Genomic DNA, 23,241 nt, shown 5'->3' with positions numbered 1-23,241 from the left:
GAATGAAGGAGAGCTGGAGCTCAGGGCAGTGGTCAGGAGGCCTCCCAGAGGCTGGGTGAAGCTGTCCTGGTGGAGACTGAATGTGGAATAGAGAGCAAGTGTGGGAATGGCATGATCCTAACATGCTGTTTGTTCTCATTAATTCATTCATCTATTTATCTTTCATCCATCAAGCACATCTTTATTGAGGACTTATTATGTTTCAGGCATTGGGCCACTGTGTGAGCTGGTAGGACCCATTTTGGTGAGTGGGGGCAGGAAGGAGGAAGAAATATAGAACTCTAAAGAGAAAGAAGGAAGAGAAGGTTTTGAAAATTTCCTGTGCCAATTTGTTACACAGGTTGTCTCACTGAGTCTAAGCCCATTGCTCCAAAGTTGGCATTATAATGACTCTCATTGTACAGTGAGAAATAGCCAAGGCTTAGAGCGGCTGAGTTAGGTGATTTTGGGGTGTGCCTCCAAAACCCGTTTCACTGCGGTGCATGGTCCTCAGAGAGTGTACCATCTAGACGGGCAGGGACACATTCTCATGGGCGCTGGAGGAATCAAGAGTTGGTAGACTCTGCATAACACATAGACTAGTACTAAAAGTGAAATCACTTTCTATGAGAAGCCATGAGCAGTGGATGCCTTAAGGCTAGTTAGTGCCAAATGCGTGGTTTAAACGACAATACTGTGGGAAGTGCTCACGGATGTCACTGGTAGAATGTCCACCTAAATGATTAAGCGAATATCTGAAATCATCTGAAACATTGATACATTTGCCTTGTTTACAATTTCCAGCTGCTGATCTCAATTTTCCACTCCGCTTGGCCTTCACAGACACTTTCCACACTGTTCCCTCTTAACTCATTTTTTCGTTCACTCATTCAACACTATAAAAACTCATAGAGCCCCTATCATGTGGCAGGCTTTGAGCCAAGAGCTAGGGATACAGAGATAAGGTGGAAGGCTTGCAGCTTAGCAGGAGGGGGAAATAACAGAAGCAGAAGTCAAGCAGGCTTTGGTACTTGGATGACCCACCCCAGTCCTGTAAAGCCTTGCTGGAGCTCTGCACACAGAGCCCTGGGCTACCTCTCCTACCACACTTACTGGAGTTGTCTGCGTGGGAACCAAGGGCTGGGGTGGAGGTGCAGCTGAGGAGTTCTGCACCTGACAAAAGAGCCCATTCGTAGTGACTGTGTGACTCCTTTTCTAGTTTTTGTCTCTGAAAAGCAACAACCAACAATTAGAGGCGGGGGAACCTCATATGTCAGTGGGGCCTCTGATGAAGTTGCACCAGATTATATAATAACATGGAAGTGAAAATAAAGATTTTTAAATCTAGAAAAGTCTCAAGAGATTGGATTCTTTAGTAAGGTCTCCAGCCTTGGTTCTGGAAGCCTAGATTTCTGTTGTGGAGTCCAGTTAGTAGATGGTGGGAAAATGGGAAGCCCAATTTATACATCTGGACATATACCAGGTAGGGAGATTCCACCTTCCTTAATCAATGCAGGATCAGAACCTCCAAGTATGGCCCAGAAGGAGAGCTTCCTGGTTGGGGGGGAGGGGCTAGACTTCAAGCTTTTGCTCCCTCTCTTCTGCTTTTCTTCCCTCCCCTCCTCCTTTTTCTAAGGTTTGTCATTTCCTTGGAGAATCCTATGGGTCACTACTGCCATCTTCAATCTGGTCTCAGGAGTGACATTTAAATCCTTTAAGACCCTGGACAGTATCCAGACAAAACTCTTGAAGTACAAGCAAGGTAAGCTGGAACGTTCAACACGACTCTACTAAAGATGGGGAAAGACAAGGGAGAAAACTTCAGGTGTGCACCATGAGCTTAGACTCTGTGCTTGCTGACCCCAGAAGAGAAGAAAGTTTTCCCAAGCCCAGCTAGTCTTCCTATCTAGCTTCTAGTGTCTTCCCATGCAGTGAGCGCAACCTCAGCTCCAGTACCCAAGAGCTCACTCCAATTCCATTTCTTGACCCCCAAGAGGAAAACACCAGACCCTCTTATCTACCCAGATCCTTGCCTTTGCCATGTGATTAACACCAGGAAAGACTTCCATCTTAGGTGAGACCTCACTCTCAACTAAAGACGGTGGTCTTGCCCCTAAGGCCCTCCTCAGGGTCACTGTATCCAAATGTCCCTCAAAATTCCTCACTGCTCATGAGTATGTACGTGCTTCTCTCTCTCTCTCTCTCTCTCTCTCTCTCTCTCTCTCTCTGTGTGTGTGTGTGTGTGTGTGTGTGTGTGAGAGAGAGAGAGAGAGAGAGAGAGAGAGAGAGAGGGAGCGTGTGTGTTTTGGGGCAGTGGCGAGGTTGCTGAATGAGAGCGTGACAGCTACATGAAGGGAAAGGAGGAAACATGGGGGAAGGGCAAAAGGAGGAGAGGAGAAAATCTCTGCTTAGAATCAGGAAGAAAAGAGGAAGCCTCCATGTGCACACACCCCAGACCCACCCCGGTGTAGCCAACCTGCCTGTCTCAGCTGTTGTCTGTGGGCGCAGAGCCTCAGGCCTGTGCCTGGAGTGGAAGCAGAGCAGGGCTCACCGATAATGGAGGCGGCCACAGCCAGCCCAAGGCTATTCCACGGCCCACTCTGCTTTTCCTCACAAGCAGAGGAAGAAAGATGAGAAGAGAACGAGCTAACAGACAAAAAGACAAAGATATCCAGAGTGTGGGAGAGACAGAGGGAAGAGAGGCTGAGGGCAGGGAGATGCAGCGAGAGGCTGTCGACGGAGTGCCCCAAGAAACAACTGAGAAGGAAAGTGATCTGTCTGCCTTTACTTACTTATTATCACAGAGTGAACACATGACAGGACTCTGAAAGGAGGAGAAGCTTTGGCATTACACACAGCCACAGGTAAGAAGTGAGAGAAAGGAATGGGGAAAAGGGCCACACCAGGGGAAGAATGGCCTAGATGACAGGCCTGTAACATCAGTGTACACACATGCTCTGTAGATAAAATGAGAGAGAGAGAGAGAGAGAGAGAGAGCACGTGATAGCCAGTGAGCAAGCGTCTGTGTCTGTGCACTAACAAGAAAGAAAGATATCATTCCTGAGATGGTAAGATAGGAAGGAAAACAGACACCATCTTCCCTTCTAATTTTCTGCTTTCTGTTCTAACCCACATAATGTAATTCTGGGCATTTCTCACTCCAGCTATATACACTCATGGGCCCAAGTCCATAGGACAGAGGCTTTGGGCTACTCACAGGCTCTCCTCAGCCTCTGGGGACTGGGGTGCAGGGAGCTTGCTCCATTCCTGACCCTCCTAGAGACCCAAGTGACCTTCTCCAGGGTCCCTTCTGCTGCTGTTCCCAGCTGTGACAGCCCGTTCACCTGCACTGCTCTGTGTTCCTGAGCCATCAACCTACAGATAGGCTGCCTCCTGACCCTAGACTTGGGCTGCCTGTCCCCGTAGCACAGGGGAGCTCATCAGAGCCAATGTTTTCATTATATTTACATTTCACAAATGAGTGAAAGGATCAGCTTATAAAAGCAAAAGAAAGTTGAGGCATTTAACCTCCCTGGGCCTTTTAAGACAACAGACTTATCATGTTCATGTGAGTTTCCAGGAAGAAGCCTCTGATGAAAGCTTATTGCCTCTCAGCTGCCACTGGCTGGCGCTGCCGCTTGTCCTTCCTGTTCGTTAGAGCGGAAGGGCATCCTAGTGTGGCTGTAGCCTCACAGAGCCTGTGCCCGCCTTCCGGCCCACTCCCCCACCGAGCTCTGGAGGATCCCAGTGCTACCATGATGACCCCATCGCCCCCGAGTGTGACCTGGGATCCAGACAGGATATTACACCCGTGTTCTTGAAGGAAATGATAAGACCCTGGTCTACCAGTTGCATGAATGATTAATGAGGAGTAATTACTCAATATTTGTTAAGTGTTTTATAGACACAAAATGCTGGCTAAGAGCTAAATGAAGAAGCAAAAGCGGCCAAAGCCGAAAGACTTTACAACCACCCATAAGCTTCTCAGAGAATCCCAGAATGTCAGAGCTGAGGGAAGCAGGGATCCCACAGACCATTTGCCCTGCGGTTTGCAAGCTGTGCATTGTGGGGCTTTCCAGGCAGCTGCGGAGCAATTCCCAGTGTTTCTTCCCCAAGCAAATCACAACAAGAAAGGCAAACTAAAGTTCCACAAAAGCTATGCTCACAGCATAACTTGAAGACAGAGAGGGCCCCAAATGGCAACATAACCATGAGTGAAGAGAGCAGCAGTGCAGGCTCCTGAGCTCCCAAATCTACGCCCATCAGCGAGCAGAGCAGGCGGCTCCCTCAGCCCACCCTCACTGTCCTCCACTTCGGACGTTCCCAGACCCCTGATGTGAGGCGCTCTGTCCAGGGGTCCAGGAAGAGAGGAAGTAAAATGTCTCCCAGATCTTCAAAGGTTTGGTACCCCTCCCTGTGTCCCCCTTCAAACAAAAACCAAACCAAACCAACTCTGAGATCAATTCTGTCCTTGGGGAAATTTAAGAAGCTTCAGGCCAACGCACAGGGGACTTTGCAATCTCATATTTGTTAGTCCGTCCCTTATCTGGTACCTAAATTTTAGGAACTGAGCCCTTCTCTGCTTCATTTGGTAGATGAGGGCCCCACTGCTGATTTCTGGTGTCACCTGGGTTCTGCCTGCCATTCTGCCCATCCATGGCTTGCATTGCAAGGATACCTTCCCTTTGGCACCAGCTCTCCAGTGGGTGACCCCAGGCCTGGCTGTACCTCCTCTTACCCATGTCCCTCTGTCCCCCTGGAATGGTGCTTCACCAACATACCCTCTGATGTTCCCCCAATGGCAGAGAAGGGTGAAGTCACCTCCCAGAATCTGGGGAATCACTACGAGCAGAAAAGGTCTTTTATCTTAAATTTGTGCACAGTTTTCATTGGAGTCCAATATATAGCCCTGAAAATTTTAATAGAAAATGTCCTTCCACTCCAGTCTGGAAAGCTGTACCATGTTGATTCTGTGGGTTTGGAAACTCCCAGAACATCACTATATATTCTTGAGGTACACGCATCCCAGCGTGAGAAGCGCTGGCCACACTTCACCTCAAGCCACTTGGTGGATCCTGCCCCCTCCCCATTTGCCCACAACCAAATGCCTTCAGCCATCATCCCCTGTGCGGATGAGCCTGTGGAGGCAGTGCAGTGAGCCTGATCTCAGACCTACGGGGCAGAGCACTGAGAGCGGAGTTATCCCACCCCTCCTCCAGGGGACGTCCTGTCCTTAGACTTCACCAAGGCCCTGAGTTGTACAGCTCACTGTTGGCCTGATTTTCCTTGATGACTCGTACCAACTGTTTGTACTAGGTTAATTAAGAGCTGCTAAGGCCATTGGATCAATACCGCCATGACACACTCTTTGGACTTAGAGAAGAGTACAACTAACCCTGTTTGATTTCCCACTAGGTTCCAGGCATGTGGGCACCCAGACTAACATATTTAATCCCCACACGGACCCTGGGGCAGGTACCACTGTCTTCATTTCACACATGAATTATCCAGTACCGCAGGATGTAATGGATCGCACCCAAACAACTCAGGACCCAAATCCATGTTTTCCTCATACAAATCCTATCTTCCTTCCACTATTCATTATGTGGTGTCCCTCGTTGTTCTTTCTGTTGCATCTTTTTGCCCGTTTCACCTGTTATGGCCTCTATCAAAGAATGAAAGAAACAGAAGGGGCGAGGCTGGAATATACGAATTTTTTTCTCAGCTGTTCCAGGAAGATGAAACGGGGCTGGGAGAGGTGGTGGATTGAAAGAGAAGTGTCAGTTTAGACATGGGTTATCATCTCCAGAATTAAATTATCTGGGTCCGCCCTGTTTGCCTCATAGCCCTAGGTGTTAAGGAATGGCTACAGAAGGGCCTTAGAGACCTGAAGAGGGAACACAGCTTCACCAAGCCCCTCATTCCTCACCAGCTGGAGCGATAGTCTCATTAATAACCAGGGCTTAATCCTCCGCATTCAAAGAGGCTCCCATTACCCAAAATAATAATTTTTTTAATTACCCAGGCAGAGTGGTAATCGCATATTGAACACTAAGAATGATTTAAAGCTAATAAATACTTTTGGAAATTTCTTGAACATTTTAATGAATTAAAAGTTATGAAATATTTATAAGCAGTAACAACACCATTTAGTACCATTAATAAAATAAATACATTAGTCAGAGAATGAAATTCATTACTATTTTACTACTAGACATTGATGTCAATGACTGAATATTGCTCCAAATTACTTGTCAGATAGACCAATTATTTTAGTGTGATTAATCTTTTCAATTATTTCTTTTATGTAGTTGTAATTTGGAAGTAATTTTCTTTTGGGAGTACAATGACCTCAGCACACTGGTTCCTTATCTATTTATATTTTAAGACCTTTTGTGTCTGCCCCCATTTCCAGGTGGTTTTCAATGGTCGAATATTTAAAATAGTCGCCCAAGCAGTCATTATTGTTCCCAAGCACTTTGTGGGGCATTTCTAATTGGCTTTATTAGTGATTATGAATAAGCCATTCATAAGCCAACAGCAGCTATGCATCAGTAGGGAAAGGAGGGGCGGACAAAGTTCTTTTCTGGTTCCACAAGCTGGGGGCCTGGTTGTTTTAGACCCCATGTTTAGTCTGCTTGAGGAGACAGTGTGATAAGCAGGTCAAAGGACTTTTAGGCTCTTCCTTTGTCTCCAATCATCTCCACAGGATTAAACGGTCTTTCTCCTTTGGGGACACAGTAGATTCTGTGCACTGAGTCACAAAGGAAAAAATGACTGTATTAGAGATAAAAGCATACAGAAGCAGCTTCCTTCAAAATCAGAATGTAGAGCTGGGCTGTCAGGGTCTTTGTTGGACATGGGATAACCTCTCCCTTGGCCCAATGGTTCAGACAATGCCCAGAGTGAGAGTGAAAGGTAGATTCAATTTACATGCCAATTAGAGAACTATTAGGGAATATTAAGGAATTATTATTAAAATTGTTATGTGTGATAATGATATTACGGTTCTTTCTTTTTTTTCTTAAAGAGTCTTTATCTTTTAGAGGTGTATGCTGAAATGTTTATGAATAAGATGATATAATGTCTGGGGTTTAGAAAAAGCCGTCTGGGAAGGAAAGAGTGCAGTGGTGGGTTACAGCCAGCTCATACTCATTGGCAAGAGCTGATTATTAAATTTTCAGAAATTTTGTGAGCTAGCTGATAAACAATTACTATTGAAAATTAAATTCTATAAACTAACAATTAAATAAAATATATTATTAAAAAGGTAATATATTAAAGAAAAAACAATAAAAATTAAAGTGAAAGGTGGGTGTGACCCTGCAAATATATAACACACCCTGGGCTAGTCGTGCAGAATTATTCAGCCCTGGTTCCAGAATGAGGACATTTAGCTCAGTCAGGGGACATGGGAGAGAGAGGAAGATGGTATTTACTGTGCCAAGCTCTGTCCTAGGGGCTCTTCACACAATATCAGTTTTAATTTCCCAGCAAACCCATAATTATATATTATTAGCTCCATTTACTTATGAGAAAACCCAAACTCATAGATAAAAACAAACTAACAAACAAACAAAAAACCTCTTCTGAGCTCAAAAGGGTGGTAAGTGATGGAGCTGAAATTCTACACTCATTCTGTCTGATTCCAAAGCCTGTAATCTCTCTCCTACATTGTAACAGCAAAACCTTTATTCACTGCTTACCATGGGAAAAACACTGTTAGTTGCTAACTGGGATATAGGAGATTAAAAAAAAAAGACACGGTCTTTTTAAAACTAGAACCTAGCATACATCTATTGAGCAAGACATAAATAACTCTGGAAGGAAGTAGACTGTTCTAAAACAGAAATATATGGAAACACAATTCTGGGCTGAGACTTCCTGGAGAAGACAGCATTTGAGCTGAGATTTTAAAAGACATGTAGGACTGGGACAGGCAGATATTGGGAATGGGGGAGGGGGGCAGAGCTGGAGCGAAAGCTTGAGGTGGGGAGGCATTTGGGGAAATGTGAGTAGATCTCAGTGGCTAGATGAAATCATCATTTTAAACAGTATAGTCCACAGATAAATTATGGGCGAGAAGCTTTAGAAATTGGGAATTAAGAAGGGGAGTGTTTGGTAAACGGGGCTCACCCTCCACCTGGAAGACACAGTGAGAACTAAGTGAGGACACCAGGCTGTGGCTCCGATTTCTCCTTGGCTTTCACTTCCAAGCAATAGCTCCCACCACCGCACAGTCGATTCAGTCCCTTAAAGAGACCAACCCAGGTGGTGGCCACCTGGGTGCCAGCGTCAGGTTGGCCATGCCCACTGCCCACTTGGCGTTTCGTTATCATTAACATGAAACGTTTGCAGGAGGCGTCAGAAGAGCCAGTTTATTTCTGTGAATAGTAGTTTCTCCATGAGAAACCGAGCAGCAGAAAGGGAGCAGCTTCATTTTTAAAGGCCTCAGGCCAGGTGAGGGCAGAGAAGTCAGGTAGCTCAGGGCAATACCTACAAACACACCTCCACAGCCATCTTCTCTTTTGACCCTCATGATTAAGGTCAATTTCAGGACAGCCATTGACATATTGTTATTCTTATTTTAAACTAAAAAACGATCAGTGTGCCAATTCTGGGGGACACCTCTAATGTCCCTTCTGATCCACAGAGTTGGCTGGCCTATGGCAAATAAGTGGTGGAAAGGGGACTTAAATCCCCTGATTGCTGATTCAGCGCACGTTCTGTGGTCTGAGAAAGGCGCATTGCAACTAGTTTGGAGGAAGACATCTCTACAAATGGAGCACATATTCAACACCTCTGGTGCACACTAAATATAAGCCAGGGAGGTCTTTTGGAAAGCATGTTTGTGCCGAGTAGAATGGAGATCTTAAAGCCACCACACCAAAACTAAGTCCTAAGACAGAAACAAGTTTATATCCGTGTCACTATATACATATTGTGTTTAGTTTAGTACTGCTCAGTAAATATCTGTCGAATGAGTGAGTGAATGCATGGATGGATAGAGGGATAAATGAGTCTGTTACATAGAGAGTTTTCCGCTAGCAGCCTCAAGACAGTGTGTCATAGTAATCTTCATTTTACAAGCACAGACTGACGATCCTGCAGGGCATTGCTTGCTTTTGGAACAGAAAATGCCCAGTTTGGGCCAAGCTGCCAGGAGCCCATGAGGTACTCCTTCATTTTACCCAGCTGGATTTTGGAGCTTACTCTAGAGGCTAATTGGTTCCACATGGCTGGCCAAAGATTAGAATCTGTTTGTTTAGCTTCTCTCATTTCCTCTTGTCAACTCTTGGTCTAAGGAGGACATCCTCCACTGCCCATCACTGTCTTTGGTGAAGTAAGAAGAGAGAGGAGACAAGGCCAGGAGATGCCACGCATGTTTTACTGGAAACATTCATACCAGCTCCATACCTAGCATCTCAAAGCCAGGACCCACAGTGACAAAAATCTGTCTTGTGGAAATGGCCCATATTCAAAGTACAATAGCCTTGGGCTTAGTCTTAATCATTTAAAGAAGGTATGGTTAATGTAACTACTTTTGCCTATCACATTTTAAATAATTACAATATGATAGGATCAAAAAGCGGGAGTTAATACGAGAGTTGAAAATCAGACTGTCCAGGGGTTCTCAAACTGTACTTCATGAAAACCCATTTGGAGGGTGTGTCAAGGGCTGTGGAACGGGTGGGCTTCCCACCCTCACTTCCTCAAGGGCAGCTCTGCTTGTGTAATTTTATATACTGGACTTCTATATAAGATTTTATTTGAATTAAGAGTTCAGCCTCTAAAAAATGTTTAAGGACTGTGGATCTAGTTCAAATGCACTCACTTTAGGCCCAGAGAGGTTAAGATATCTGTGCATCTCCAACTCTTCTGGGACACATGTTTTAAGGTACCCACGGTGGTTGGACTGCATTTGACACCTTGGATTTCTTCCCTTTCCTGAACTACAGAAGTTAGTGAAATACCCACCCTGCCCCCCACCACGGGTAGTGTGAAGCTTCTGACACCCTCTCTGAATGGATCAGAAGAGGTAATGTGTAGGGAGATGTCTTGATAGGGTAAGGGGTCAAGAGCACTTCTTGTTGAGAAATCTGTGAGTGAGCTGAATGTGGCGCTGACCTGGGAGACCTCAGCTGTGAGATTCTTGCAGGTTCATTAGAGAGAAGTGGAACTATGGTGACCTGCAGTAAAATATGCTTAAGCTTACACTGGAGCCATTTTTAGTTCCTTGATTTGCCCACTGTTGATCGGGGGTGGGGTGGGGGGGGGTGGGGGGTGGTCCTCCTAAACTGCCTTTGACCCATCTGGGCAGGGAGAGGGAAATTCTAAATTGGTTTCTTAGAAAAAGTGAGAACTTGACAACCATGAGATGGAAGTAGAAAGCACATTGGGCTAATCAGTAATTTAGTGTGTCAAAGTTCAAGGTAAATCTTTAGGTGTTTGTGCATTCAATTTCCACATGGTGGAGGGAGGCAGATTAGATGCTTTCTGAGGTCCTGTCCAGCAGGGACCTTCTACAGGTAGCAGCAATGTGTGGTAGATAAGAGTATGGATGCTGGAGCCAGTTGGAGCCAAAGCTGTGAGACTTTGGGTAAATTACTTAGGTCTCTGTGCCTCGATCTCCCCATCCATATAACGGGAGTGATGATAATAATAATGTATACCTCACAGCAATAAGGACTTAATGAGTAATATAAGCAATGTGCTTAGAAGAGGACCTGGCACATAGAAGGTGCTAGATGGGTGTTTGCAATATGTATTTTTATGAGCTGGTCAGAGGCACACTGATAGTTTTCAAATCCTTTTCAGTATGCTAATCCTGCCATTCTGACATATGTCTTTCTGTAGCTTTCTCTGAACATGAGGGGTCCCCATGAGTGTCCTTCACAATCCTATTGCTCTGGGTTGTCTGCTGAAGAAAGGTCGTTTTGAAAGGGTTAAGAGTTCCCTGGGAGCCAGGGCATGGGTGTCTCTAGGAGCTGACATCCCTCCCCTCAGTGCTGAATATACACACTGCTCTTTCAAGATGAGGGGAAAACCTCTTCCAAGTAATTTCCACTCACTGCTACTTTCTTTTGGGAGTAGTAGCCCAAAGCTATAAAAGCAGGAGTAGCATTTATCAATTGATTGATTAGCCAATCAGTCAACAAGTATTTACATTGTGTTTCTTATGTATTTAGCATGGTGTTAACTGCCCCCTGGAGAAATAAAAGAAATAGAAGACAAGGTTCTGAACCTCAAGTTAGGGTCCTAAAATGACTAGTTGAGAAATAATTATAAAACAGCTACTAAATTTAGATGCAGAGAGCAAAGTCTTCCGAGAAGAATTTCTTTAGCTGAGAATGATGTTCTGGAGGGTTTGGGCTCCAAGCTAGATCATAAATGATCAATCAGTGTTCAAAATGAAAGGCCTGGGACCAAGTAGGGCACTCCTGGCATAGTGTACAGAACACCAGTCTGACTAGAGGACAGAAGGTGTAGAGAACAGAGGGCATAATGTTGAACAGATACAGGGGGGCCAGATTGTAAGAACCTTGGAAATCAGGCAGAGACACTGGGGCTTTCTAGGCAAGACTGAGCAGTGGTGAAAATACCAAGGTCAGAGTCAAGATGGTCCAGCTCTACCATCAACTGGCTGGGTGACCCCCAGCCTATCATTTTCCTGGCCCCAGGAAATGAGTGAGGTGGTCCATTCTAGCCCTCATATTTCTGACGTGGTAGACAATAAGAAGTTACTGAAATTCTCATGAAAGTGCCACAAGAAAAGGAATTTGGGGGAGATTTTCCTGGTAATGTGCAAAGGATGGATAATGATATCAGGGAGACCAGCTGGCTCTTGCCAAAGTCCCAGCATGCATATGTGAAGGCCTGGATAAGGCACATGGCTGAGGAAATGAAGTCAGAAGGATAAACTTGAGAAGCAGTAACAGTAGCATCTAGATAGCAACAGATAGAATGTGAGGCAGCCACAAGCCTAGAGCTCAAGACTTGACCATCTGGATGTAGGGATAAGAGGAAGAGTCAAGGATAATTTTAAGGTTTCCAGTAATCTATAAAACTCCAGCCTTTACACATTCCATTAAGGCAGCAGAATGTCATGGACAGAAATACTGGCTTGGTGATCCAGTTGACTTGGGATTGAGTTTGGCTCTACTTTTCCCTAACTGAATGACTATGGCAACTTTAGAAACTTCTGTGAACTTCCGTTTCCCCATACGTAAAATGAGGATAATAGTACCTATTTTTTAGTATTATTGTAAAGCTCGCAGGAGATAACTAACACACGTAAAGGGATCAGCACTTTGCCTGTGCACATGGTAAGTGCTCCACAGATGTGAGCTTTTATTGCTTATTAACTGAGCGGCTATTAACTGTTACATACTGTGATAGGTGTCAGGATTCAGAGAGGAAAAAGGCACGACCTCTGCCCGGATGACACCCACAGATAGATATCATCTCCTATGCGAGGAAAATTGTCCAACTTCCCCTTTCTCCAGTTTAATTAAAATGGCACCTCTTGGGGGCTTCCCTGGTGGCACAGTGGTTGAGAATCTGCCTGCTAATGTAGGGGACACGGGTTCGAGCCCCGGTCTGGGAGGATCCCACATGCCGCGGAGCAACTGGGCCCGTGAGCCAACTACTGAGCCTGCGCGTCTGGAGCCTGTGCTCCGCAACGAGAGGCCGCGATAGTGAGAGGCCCGCGCACCGCGATGAAGAGTGGCCCCCTCTCGCCGCAACTAGAGAAAGCCCTCGCACAGAAACGAAGACCCAACACAGCAAAAATAAATTAATTAGTTAATAAACTCCTACCCCCAACATCTTAAAAAAAAAAGGCACCTCTTTTCACGTGGGACAAGGAAGGGTTGTAGAGTTCTATAGAAAGTAGACCAGACAACCTGCAAACCTATTAACAACCTGGCTAGCATGTCATCAGCATCACCCCCTCAAAGATATTACTTCTCTCCTCTTAGCTCCTCCTCTTCATGACCTAACTAAAGCAATGACCTCAGAAAACGCAGACATTTGTCTATATCAAACAGGCCTTGAGTACGCCTCCAAAACAACTCTTTCCCTTTAAATATATGAGGGTAGCTTTAGGGTGCTTCTTATGTTTGCAACTTGTCCACACCAACGGATATGCACCTCAATTTGTTCTGTAACAGGAGGGAGAGTTAGAAGTTCTCAGGACACACTGGGATCACTTTGTTCTTCTCTGCCTTACACAGATCCACAGTGATCCCTTCACACCCCTTGGTGGTCACAGGATTCTAAGCCTGAGAAGGAGCGTAAAGGACACCTGTTCCCTATGGAAGCCATCTGTTCTTGGACTTGGAGCCTCTGAAGGAAGGTAGCTGGGCCACGAGAACCTCCCTGGGTCTCCTGGCCAGTCTACTTCCCCTAGGGAATCAGATGAAGACTTCTTTTCTCCCTCCTTAAGAGAGTGTCCTGCCAGAAGAAACACTTTCTGGATCATTAGAGAAAGTTAGAGAGGTCATCTCTCTTGGCTTCATAAAGGTAGAGAAGCAGAAAAGAAACATGTCTTTTAAACTGTGCAACAGGTCACTGCAAATGCAACATAAGCTACAGAGGAAAACTTTTGTAGCTGAAAGGAAGTTCTAAGCGACGAAAATTGTGCACAACTGGCTGATATCCTTCAAAGGTAGAAAGAATTTTTGCAGGACTATTTGTGCTGGGCCTGATACCTGGAGTTTTGTAGTCACTTATTCCCTTCTCCTGATGTTGTTCAAATGCAATTAGGCCAGTTCTGGGAACTAATGCCTTCTCCTTGACACATTCTTGTTAACCGGCTCCATTTCAACACATGGCCTCTTTTGGACAGTACGTAGGCAGACCCTTGACATTTGTGAACACAGAGAGGTTCACAAATCCCTAAGCTCGTGAGTGTAGAAACGTTCGTACAAGCTCCTGGCTTTCTCCCAAACCACATGTTTCTTGTACAGTGCCTCACATCACAGGCTAAGCAACTTTTCAACTTGAACTGAAGTTCAATCTATCATGTTATGGTGACTTCTCTTTTTCCCACACATAAATCAGTTTTGATTAAAGAAAAAAAGAAACAAATACGCTTTTTCAAAGTTCTTGCAAGGCCAGCAATGAATGAAGAGCTACAGCAACGTAAGGAACTGGGTGGTCAGTGGGCTCCCTACCAAAGGGAGTCCGCTTCGTATACCAGCTCCAGATTCAAAACGGGGCCTCTACCTGCAACAGATGGCTGTGTGTTATGGGCCTCCATGGTTGTTCATGGACAGTCTAAATGGAGAGGTTAGGTCTGGGAGTGCCACAGGCTTCCTTCCTGTCAACACTTCATTCTTGGGCCGCCAGACCACAGGTTCCATGGCACAGGTGAGAGCTCCCTTCCCAGTGAGCCAGTGGGAAGAGACAGGCACAGCAGAACAGTGGCAATGAAAGCAACTCTTTCCCTGAAGATTTGTATAATTCAAGCCCATCTTGTATACCCTCTACATGTGGGAAATAATAAAGGATGTTTATAATTATGACCCTAGGTCTTCTGAAGAACCAAGGAAAGATCGACCTCATATATGTATTGATGGTCAATCTTATCCTGCATACCAGTCAGACTTGAGGCAACGTCTAATGAAAGATACATATGAAACATGATCTTGAAAATAAGAATAGAAGATCAAAAACTCTGTAGAGGGAGGGGGAAATAAGCTCAACAAAAAACTACACAGATATAATTATTGTGATTAAGTACTGCATTTAGTTCAGAGTTGCCTGGCAATAAAGGCAAAAAGAAAAAAAAATCAACAAGTTATTCTTCAGGAGAGAGATGTCCTCTCTTGGTAATAAATCTTGAAATAAATTCACAATATAGGGCTTATGCAAAAGAAATTCAATGACACAGTGGACCATGCCCTAATGATTTTTACAAAATAAGCAAAAAATTCACATATAACCATTTCCCACATTGTCCCTTAATGACAGCTTAAATCAAATCATTAAAAATACATAGTTGTAGATTTTACCTCAGGAAGAAAAGTAAAATACTAATCATTATCAAGTTAGCGGAGTGGAGATATAGGTGAAACAAAAATGGCAGAATGTTGATAACTGTTGAAACTGGGGTGAGGGTACATGGTGGTTCACTGCACTATTCTATTCAATTGTGAACATTTGAAAATTTCCACGAAACAAAACAAAACCATAGCTGAAAGTATTTGACAGCCAGGGGAGTTAAGCTAATGTGTTATCTAACAAAGACTATATTCTATTTGATAAAGTTTTAAGTTAAGCAGATATAATACTATACTCGATCTTTGAAAATTGATCAGCTGAGCTATGGAGCACTTGACAATACTCACAATCAGACCCAAAGCACTGTAGACATTTCTATGTAAGTGTGCACATTCCCAGCTAATCATGGCGGCAGGTAATTGACCCACTTAAGACAACAAGCTACCAAGGAGTGGAGGGGAAAGCCAGATTCAGATACCTTCGCTGCAGTTTTTCAGGGCAAAGAAGTCCACTGCAGACAAGCTTCGGTTTCCACTCGAGATGTACTCCAGGGCCACTCGGAACGGGTTCTCTGGGCGCCCAATTCTTCCCTGCAGCACAGTCCAACTGGTTGCATTGGAAAGCAGAGGGGAAAAGCATAGAAAAACGGTGATGAGAAGCAGACCTAACCAGCAGAGAGGTCCTACCCCTGCACTGGCCCACATTCTTCATGCCGCACCAACAGGTGGAACCCTTTTTCCTCTTTCTGACTGTGCTGAGGCTAACCCTGTGTGCTTATGTAAATACTGCCTTAGGACAAATGCTTAGAACCTGGGTCAAAGCGTATGTACATTTAAAACTCTGAGGATGGTGACTCTGACGGCAACACACACACATTTGTTTCTTTCTTGTCCAGCTAACTCAGAGACCCAATTCTTAAACCCACTGTAGCCATTGGTGTTCCTTTTGTCATACTTTTTAGGCAACTGCAGACCTTTGGACTACTTCAGTAGCTAGTCTTACAGGAAAAGAATATACATGTCTGAGAAAATCTGCCCGCAGAGTGAAGGAATTGTCTTCAAAGCATTTATCAGTGTATTCATTATTATCTCTGGAAAGAATGCTTGGTTTTTGTAATTTTATCAGATCCCAAAGTCTCAGAACCCTCAGGTTTGCTATATAGCTACTTAAGGGAAGCTAGCAAGTGCTATTTATTTACTGAAGGAAAATTAAAGTGCACTGAAGCATATGCTTTGGGGTAAAAGTTACCTAAGATTGACATGGACTCTGCAAAAAGGTTCAAACAGAAGAAGACAGAAGCTGGTCAAACACTGAGCACTGCATCTATCTATAATCAAGGACACTGACATCACTGGATAACGGCGAATAAGCTAAATGAACATTTTTACACCTCACTCAGGCTATTAACCTCTTGGAGTAGCCTCCTGTCACTGATTGGAACATCAAATTTACTTTCCAAAATTGATTCAGGGTTTTTTATGTATATAGTTATTTTGACAATTTTGTGTGGAGAATGGAAATTACCTGGACTATTTTGTATTTTCTTTCCTTTTAAAGAGAAACAATTTTATTGAGGTGTAATTGATGTACAATAAATAAATCACACGTACAAAAGTGTACAATTCGATGAATTTTCACATTTGGATACACCCATGAACTCATCACAATGTTTCATAGTGTTTTGCCACTAGGTTGGGCTTAGGTATGGCAGTACAAGTACGAAGGAACTTAGGGAAAGACTAGCTTTCTGTTTGAAAAAAATTTAAAGCACCCTCCCAAACCCCAAGTATAAAAAATATTAAAAATCCAGAAAAGTTGGTCAAGGAAAGTAAAAGTCACCCAGAAGGTCATCCAGAGACTACCATGGTGAACTCCTCTGTGAACAGCCTTTTAGCTACAGTTTTACACAGATAAGGTCATACACACATAAGCTTGCTGTGACTGCACTTTGCCACTCAACAGTATGTCACAAGACAATAAATATAAATTACATGATCAGTTCAATGATTGCATTTTTAATGATTTGTGCATTGTTCCTGATTTTTCCTCTCATGCTGAGGCTAACCCTGTGTGCTTATGTAAATACTAACTTAGAACAAATTCTTAGAACCTGGGTCAAAGTGTACATACATTTAAAACTCTGAGGATTTTGTCAGTCCTCCAACAGTGAATCAGAAGGCCCATTTCTCCATTTGCTTATTTGCTTGTTAACACTGGATCCCATCAAATCGTTTTTTTTTTTTTGGTCGCACTGCACAGCTTGCGGGATCTTAGTTCCCCCACCAGGGATTGAACTGGGCCCTCGGCAGTGAAAGCGCAGAGTCCTAGCCACTGGACAGCAAGGGAATTCCCAAGATCCCATTAAATCTTTTCCATCTGTTAACTTTTGGTAATGAAGGCGCCGCCTAAGGCAATCTATGGTCTTTCAGGTGGGTGTTCCTGGATGGGAGTTTTTGTCTCCGGTCCCTGCCATGTTGTTGGGCATGTAGTGCACTCTGCTGAAGGCAGAAGGCATTTCTGTTCCCTTTCTGTGCTCTTCTGTAGTTAATTCAGATCACTGGAGCCAGTGCCTCAGCCATTTAATAAAAGTGTATTAAATGTATAGCTGATTCACTTTGTTATACAGCAGAAACTAACATGCCATTGTAAAGCAATTATACTCCAATAAAGATGTTAAAAAAAAAGTGTATTAAGTTTCCCAACAATAGATGCTGTAGAAGGGATTATTGCTGTTGTAGTTTGTTCTCTGTTACTGTACCCAACAGGATTTCTATCCAAAATAAAACCAGTACAATTGAATAAGGAAAAGGAGGCCTTCTGTTTAAATGTGTGACTGTCAAAGAAAAAAAATTTGAAAAGAAAATGTAAATGAGGGGTCCTTAAGGAAAAACACAAAGAGAGCAGAATTTTTCTTGTTCTTTTGAAAAATAAAGGACTCTTATTTTCGAGGAAATATGGTGATAAAAGGCATGACTATTCATATTCTTCCAAAATCATAGCTCTCTGCTCTGAGGAATGATGGATTTTAATTCCAGGTACACAGTGGCCCTTGACAATGATTTCCATTTCTGTATTGGCACTAGCCCTCTGGAAAAATGTGTCAATTGTTTTAGGGATTAGTTTCTGAGTTACTGATGCAATAACTTTTGTCTGAAATTCTCTGGCCTCCCATAGTTTCCTGCTGCAACTTTAATAACTTTCAGAGTAGTTGCCGAACATGATTTTATAACCAGGGAAGTTGGGACTGAAAAAGGGCAAGCTTAGACCTAGGCTCAGATTTGTGTAAGAGACAGCAAAAACCCTATGAAAAAAAACTCAAGCTCTCTTTTCTCTCTGCCTCCATTTTCTTTGTTGACATCGCAGTGGTCATGAAACTTGCTCATTAGGGTCCTGTTTTCCTCTTTGGCTGGTGGCAACTCTACTTCTGCTTGCGAAGGGGAAGGTTATGTTCTAACCTAGGGCCTCCTAGAGACACAAGTGCAGCTGTACCCATGTGCTGGGGATTTGTGGCCATCTCAGCATTGGCGCTTTAGTCAATCAATATGACAGTGAGGGGAGGCCATCTGGACTTTGGAAAGCCAAAGGCACAGTGTGGATGGCCTGTCACCATCCATTATCTTCCAGTTGTCTCTCTGGAGCTGTCCACTTCCAGTTCTGGCTCTGCTCACCATTTCCCTGATGACTTTGAACAAGGTAGTTTACTCTGAATGCCTGAAATTTGGGATGTTTTCTGATCAAATTGTCTTCTCAACCAGAGAAAGTGTTTCCCCAGTGTTTCATTATTTAAAGGGGAAAGAAAAGAGTGTATTCCTAAGCCCATCTGAAAACCCCAATCCCTTTCCCCAAATATCACTAAAGTATCTTTTCCACCTATTTAAAAATCCACTAAGGAATTCTAAATAATATAGAGCATTTAAAACACAGCTATCTAAGTGTCTGATACTTAATGCACTCCTTAGTGTGTCTGCACAGTGCTAGCGTGTAAAGCAAACCTGATACAGCTATGACGGCTGCACACTTACTAAGGCCTGCAAACAACTCATGATTTCAGTGGTGTGTGCAGGCAAATTCATTGTAGCAGACTGTCTATTTAGATAGTAAATTTGCGGTAAAAATTTCTGCAAATCATTATAGCAATTATTCATTTAAGTCAGAGTCAGATAGTAAGAAACCTTGTACTCTCTGAATGACTACCCGACTCTCACTACACCCAACTCCCCCAAAACACTGATTTTAAAAGAGAGCTCATGAATAATACTCTACTTAATATTAAGACTTCTGTTTCAATTCTACAGAACCAAACTATTTAAATAAGAAACCTAATGGACTCCACCCAGTTTCGAATTCCATCAAGCATCCATTCCAATTCTACTCACTTACAAAGCGTTCTGGGTGAAGAAATGAGCTTGGCACTCTGAGCGTCGCAAACAAAACAAGCCACGGTCCCAGCCCTAAAGGAAGACCTTTTCAATTTGGTGTGGCAGAAAGACATGAATAACCATAATATGAGGACATGTTTGATATAAGCCCTAGCATAGAAGGAGGAGACAATAATCATGGTTATAAAGATAAATTAATGCCTCATCAAGAAGATCACATTCCAAATGCTGGAGAGGGTGTGGAGAAAAGGGGACCCTCTTGCACTGTTGGTGGGAATGTGAATTGGTACAGCCACTGTGGAGAACAGTATGGAGGTTCCTTAAAAAACTACAAATAGAACTACCATATGACCCAGCAATCCCACTACTGGGCATATACTCTGAGAAAACCATAATTCAAAAAGAGTCATGTACCAAAATGTTCATTGCAGCTCTATTTACAATAGCCCGGAGATGGAAACAACCTAAGTGCCCATCATCGGATGAATGGATAAAGAAGATGTGGCACATATATACAATGGAATATTACTCAGCCATAAAAAGAAACGAAATTGAGCTATTTGTAATGAGGTGGATAGACCTAGAGTCTGTCATACAGAGTGAAGTAAGTCAGAAACAGAGAGACAAATACCGTATGCTAACACATATATATGGAATTTAAGAAAAAAAAATGTCATGAAGAACCTAGGGGTAAAACAGGAATAAAGACACAGACTTACCAGAGAATTGACTTGAGGATATGGGGACGGGGAAGGGTAAGCTGTGACAAAGCGAGAGAGAGGCATGGACATATATACACTACCAAATGTAAGGTAGCTAGCTAGTGGGAAGCAGCCGCATAGCACAGGGAGATCAGCTCAGTGCTTTGTGACCGCCTGGAGTGGTGGGATAGGGAGGGTGGGAGGGAGGGAGACGCAAGCAGGAAGAGATATGGGAACATATGTATATGTATAACTGATTCATTTTGTTGTAAAGCAGAAACTAACACACCATTGTAAAGCAATTATACTCAAATAAAAAAAAAATAAAAGAAGATCACATTCCAATATGGGTCTTGAGAGATACGTCAGATTTCTTCCAGTGAATACTGGAGGTATGATCAGAAAGAACTGAAGGTTGCCATTACGGATGGATAAAAAGAAAAAAAAAACTTAAAGAAAGACAGGGTCAGAGAAGGATGAGTAGCTTGGCTGGAATAAAATGGATTTTCGGGGAACACAGGAGAAGTAACCTGGATAGATGGGCCACAGTAAAATCTTAGAGGGTAACGGTGCTGGCAAAGGAACCGGAGCTCTTCAGTAAGGAATGAGCCTCTGATGGGCTTTGGAAAGGAGGAATGGCATGAACAGTCACAGGTGAATAACATTACCGCGACAGCAAAGTTTAGAAGGAACCAGAGGAGGAGAGACTGGAAGCAGAGGCCAGGAGTGAGGGCCAGAACCACAACAGCAGAAACTGGGTTGGGGGTGGGGGAGAGAGACTCTGTGAAGTCAACCCACAGAGTAATTTCTTATTTTCAGTTATATTTTTCAGTCCTAAAGTATCCGTTTGAGTCTTTCCTTTTATTTGAAAATTTTGAGATAACTGGAAATTCATATGCAGTTGTAAAAAACAGTATCGGGAGATCTCATGTACACTTTACCCAGTTTTCCTCAAAGGTGACATTTTACAAAACTATAGCATAAAAGCACAACCAGGATACTGACATTGCTACAATCCACCAATCTTAGATTACCTCAGTTTTACTTGTACTCGTGTGTGTGTGCGTGTGTATATGAATTATTGGTTCTTTTTTTATACCTTCATGTCTCTGCTGAAATTTTCCATTTGTCTCAAGAGGGTTCACCCTTAATTCTTAGAGGGTTATAATATATTCTTTAAAATCTTTATCTGATAAACGTCTGTATAATCTCAGGGTTGGCATCTTTTGATCGTCTTTTTCCTTGAGAGTTGGTGAGATTTTCCTGGGTTTTCATATCTGGAGCAATCTTGGACTGTATCCTGTACAGTATGAACATTATTTTACAGGACTTTGGGTCTTGCTTAAATTCCATGGAGAGTGCTGACTGTTTTGCTCTGTTCTGTTTTAGCAGGCATTCGACAGTTAGCAGACGGTTAGTTTCAGGCTGGCAGTTCCTACCCATCTTCTGTGACTGTGGCTCCAATGTCAGTTCAGTTGCCAAAGCCTATTTGGGATCTGTCTCGTGTGCTGAGCCACCCAGTAGTCAGTCTGAGACCTGGGCAGTGGTCTGTGCAGGAGACCGAAGCCCGTGGTCAGACGCATGCACACACAACCTGGCGGTAAGCCCACCATTCTGAGATCACTTTCTTGAGCTCCTTCCTCACCACGGTCTCCTTGACACTTTCCTGCTCCCAGAGGCACCCCTTCCTGATACTCTGGGTAGAATGCCTAGGCTTTAATTTCCCTGCTCTGTCATATAACCTTCTTGTTTGTTTGTTTGTTTTATTTATTTTTATTTTTGGCTGCGTTGGGTCTTTGTTGGTGCACGTGGGCTTCCTCTAGTTGCGGCGAGCGGGGGCTACTCTTGGTTGCAGTGTGCAGGCTTCTCACTGTGGTGGCTTCTCTTGTTGTGGAGCACGGGCACTAGGCACACGGGCTTCAGTAGTTGTGGCATGTGGGCTCAGTAGCTGTGGCTTAGTTGCTTAGTTGCTCCGTGGCATGTGGGATCTTCCCCAACCAGGGCTCAAACCCGTGTCTCCTGCATTGGCAGGCGGATTCTTAACCACTGCACCACCAGGGGAGCCCCTGTCATATAACCTTTTGAGATTGACTCTGCCTATGGGGCCAAGCAGTAAGAAAAAAGAAGAAAAACTAATGGGGATTCCATCCCTGTTCTTGGGACCACAGTTTCTCTGGCCAGAAACAAGGGTTCCCCTCCCTCGGGGTTTTAGGTGCGTGGCCATCCCTTGCTGCTATTACAACATGCAGGACTGCCTAGGGACTGCGGTGGGAAAGAACCAAAGACGTAAAAAAGAGCAATCACAAAAGAAAACAGGGACTTCCTCCACTTTCTGTCTAGCAGGAGACCCCTTTCCTGCTCCTCAGACCACAAACAGAGGGCTTCTCTTTGAGCTTTCTTGCCATCTCTGCTGTGTACTTCTGGGTTTCAAGTTAAAACGATACCACTTACAAGAGCATCAAAAAGTCTAAAGTACCTAGGAATAGACCTAACAAAACAAGTACAAAATATCTGTAGAGAAAATCATAAACTTTTATTGAGATATTTTTAAAGGACCCAATTAAATAAAGCAATATCCCAAGCTTACGATTAAAAGACTGAATATTGTAAAGATGTCAGTTCTCAAACTGATTTAAGGTTTATATGTAACACCAACTAAAACTTCAACGGATATTTTTTATTTTTTGACACTAAAAATAAAATTAACATAATTTGTTAATTTATCTGTCTAAAAGTTAACTTTCTATTAAGGCGCAAAAAAAACTTTAATTTTGTGACAAGCACTTCTTTTGAGATATAATTCCAGTTTGTACTTGCAAAATAATATTTTCTTGCCCTGGAGATATATTTATCACCTTATTTATTTATTTTTCCTTTTTATTTTTCTAACTGAAGTGTAGTTGACATAAATATTATATTAGCTTCAGGTGTACAACATAGTGATTCGACATTTATATACATTATGAATTGATCACCACAGTAAGTCTAGTTACCTCTGTCACTACAAAGTTATTACAACATTACCGGCCATGTTCCCTATGCTGTAGGTTCCATCCCTGTGACTTATTTCTTAACTACAAGTTTGTGCCTCTTAATCCCCTTCACCTACTTCGCCCAGCCCCCCATCCCTCTTGCAACAGATTTTTTTTAAAGAAACTTAACAACTTATTCTAAAA

At 43.4% G+C, this 23,241-nt stretch overlaps 1 protein-coding gene across 1 annotated transcript in view; it reads right to left on the bottom strand.

The window, feature by feature from the left end:
* Positions 1 to 23,241, bottom strand: part of ALK (ALK receptor tyrosine kinase) — a 713,856-nt gene that overhangs the window by 167,655 nt on the left and 522,960 nt on the right. Inside the window, exon 6 of the mRNA XM_060168966.1 lies at positions 15,464 to 15,591. Within this exon, the coding sequence (XP_060024949.1) occupies positions 15,464 to 15,591 (128 nt within the window). The remainder of the gene's footprint in view (positions 1 to 15,463; positions 15,592 to 23,241) is intronic.

This window comes from Lagenorhynchus albirostris, chromosome 13 (genome assembly GCF_949774975.1).
Source record: "Lagenorhynchus albirostris chromosome 13, mLagAlb1.1, whole genome shotgun sequence".
In the NCBI taxonomy this organism is placed as follows: domain Eukaryota; kingdom Metazoa; phylum Chordata; class Mammalia; order Artiodactyla; family Delphinidae; genus Lagenorhynchus; species Lagenorhynchus albirostris.
Note: the sequence above shows the minus strand (reverse complement) of the source record. Positions and strands in the feature narration are given on the sequence as shown.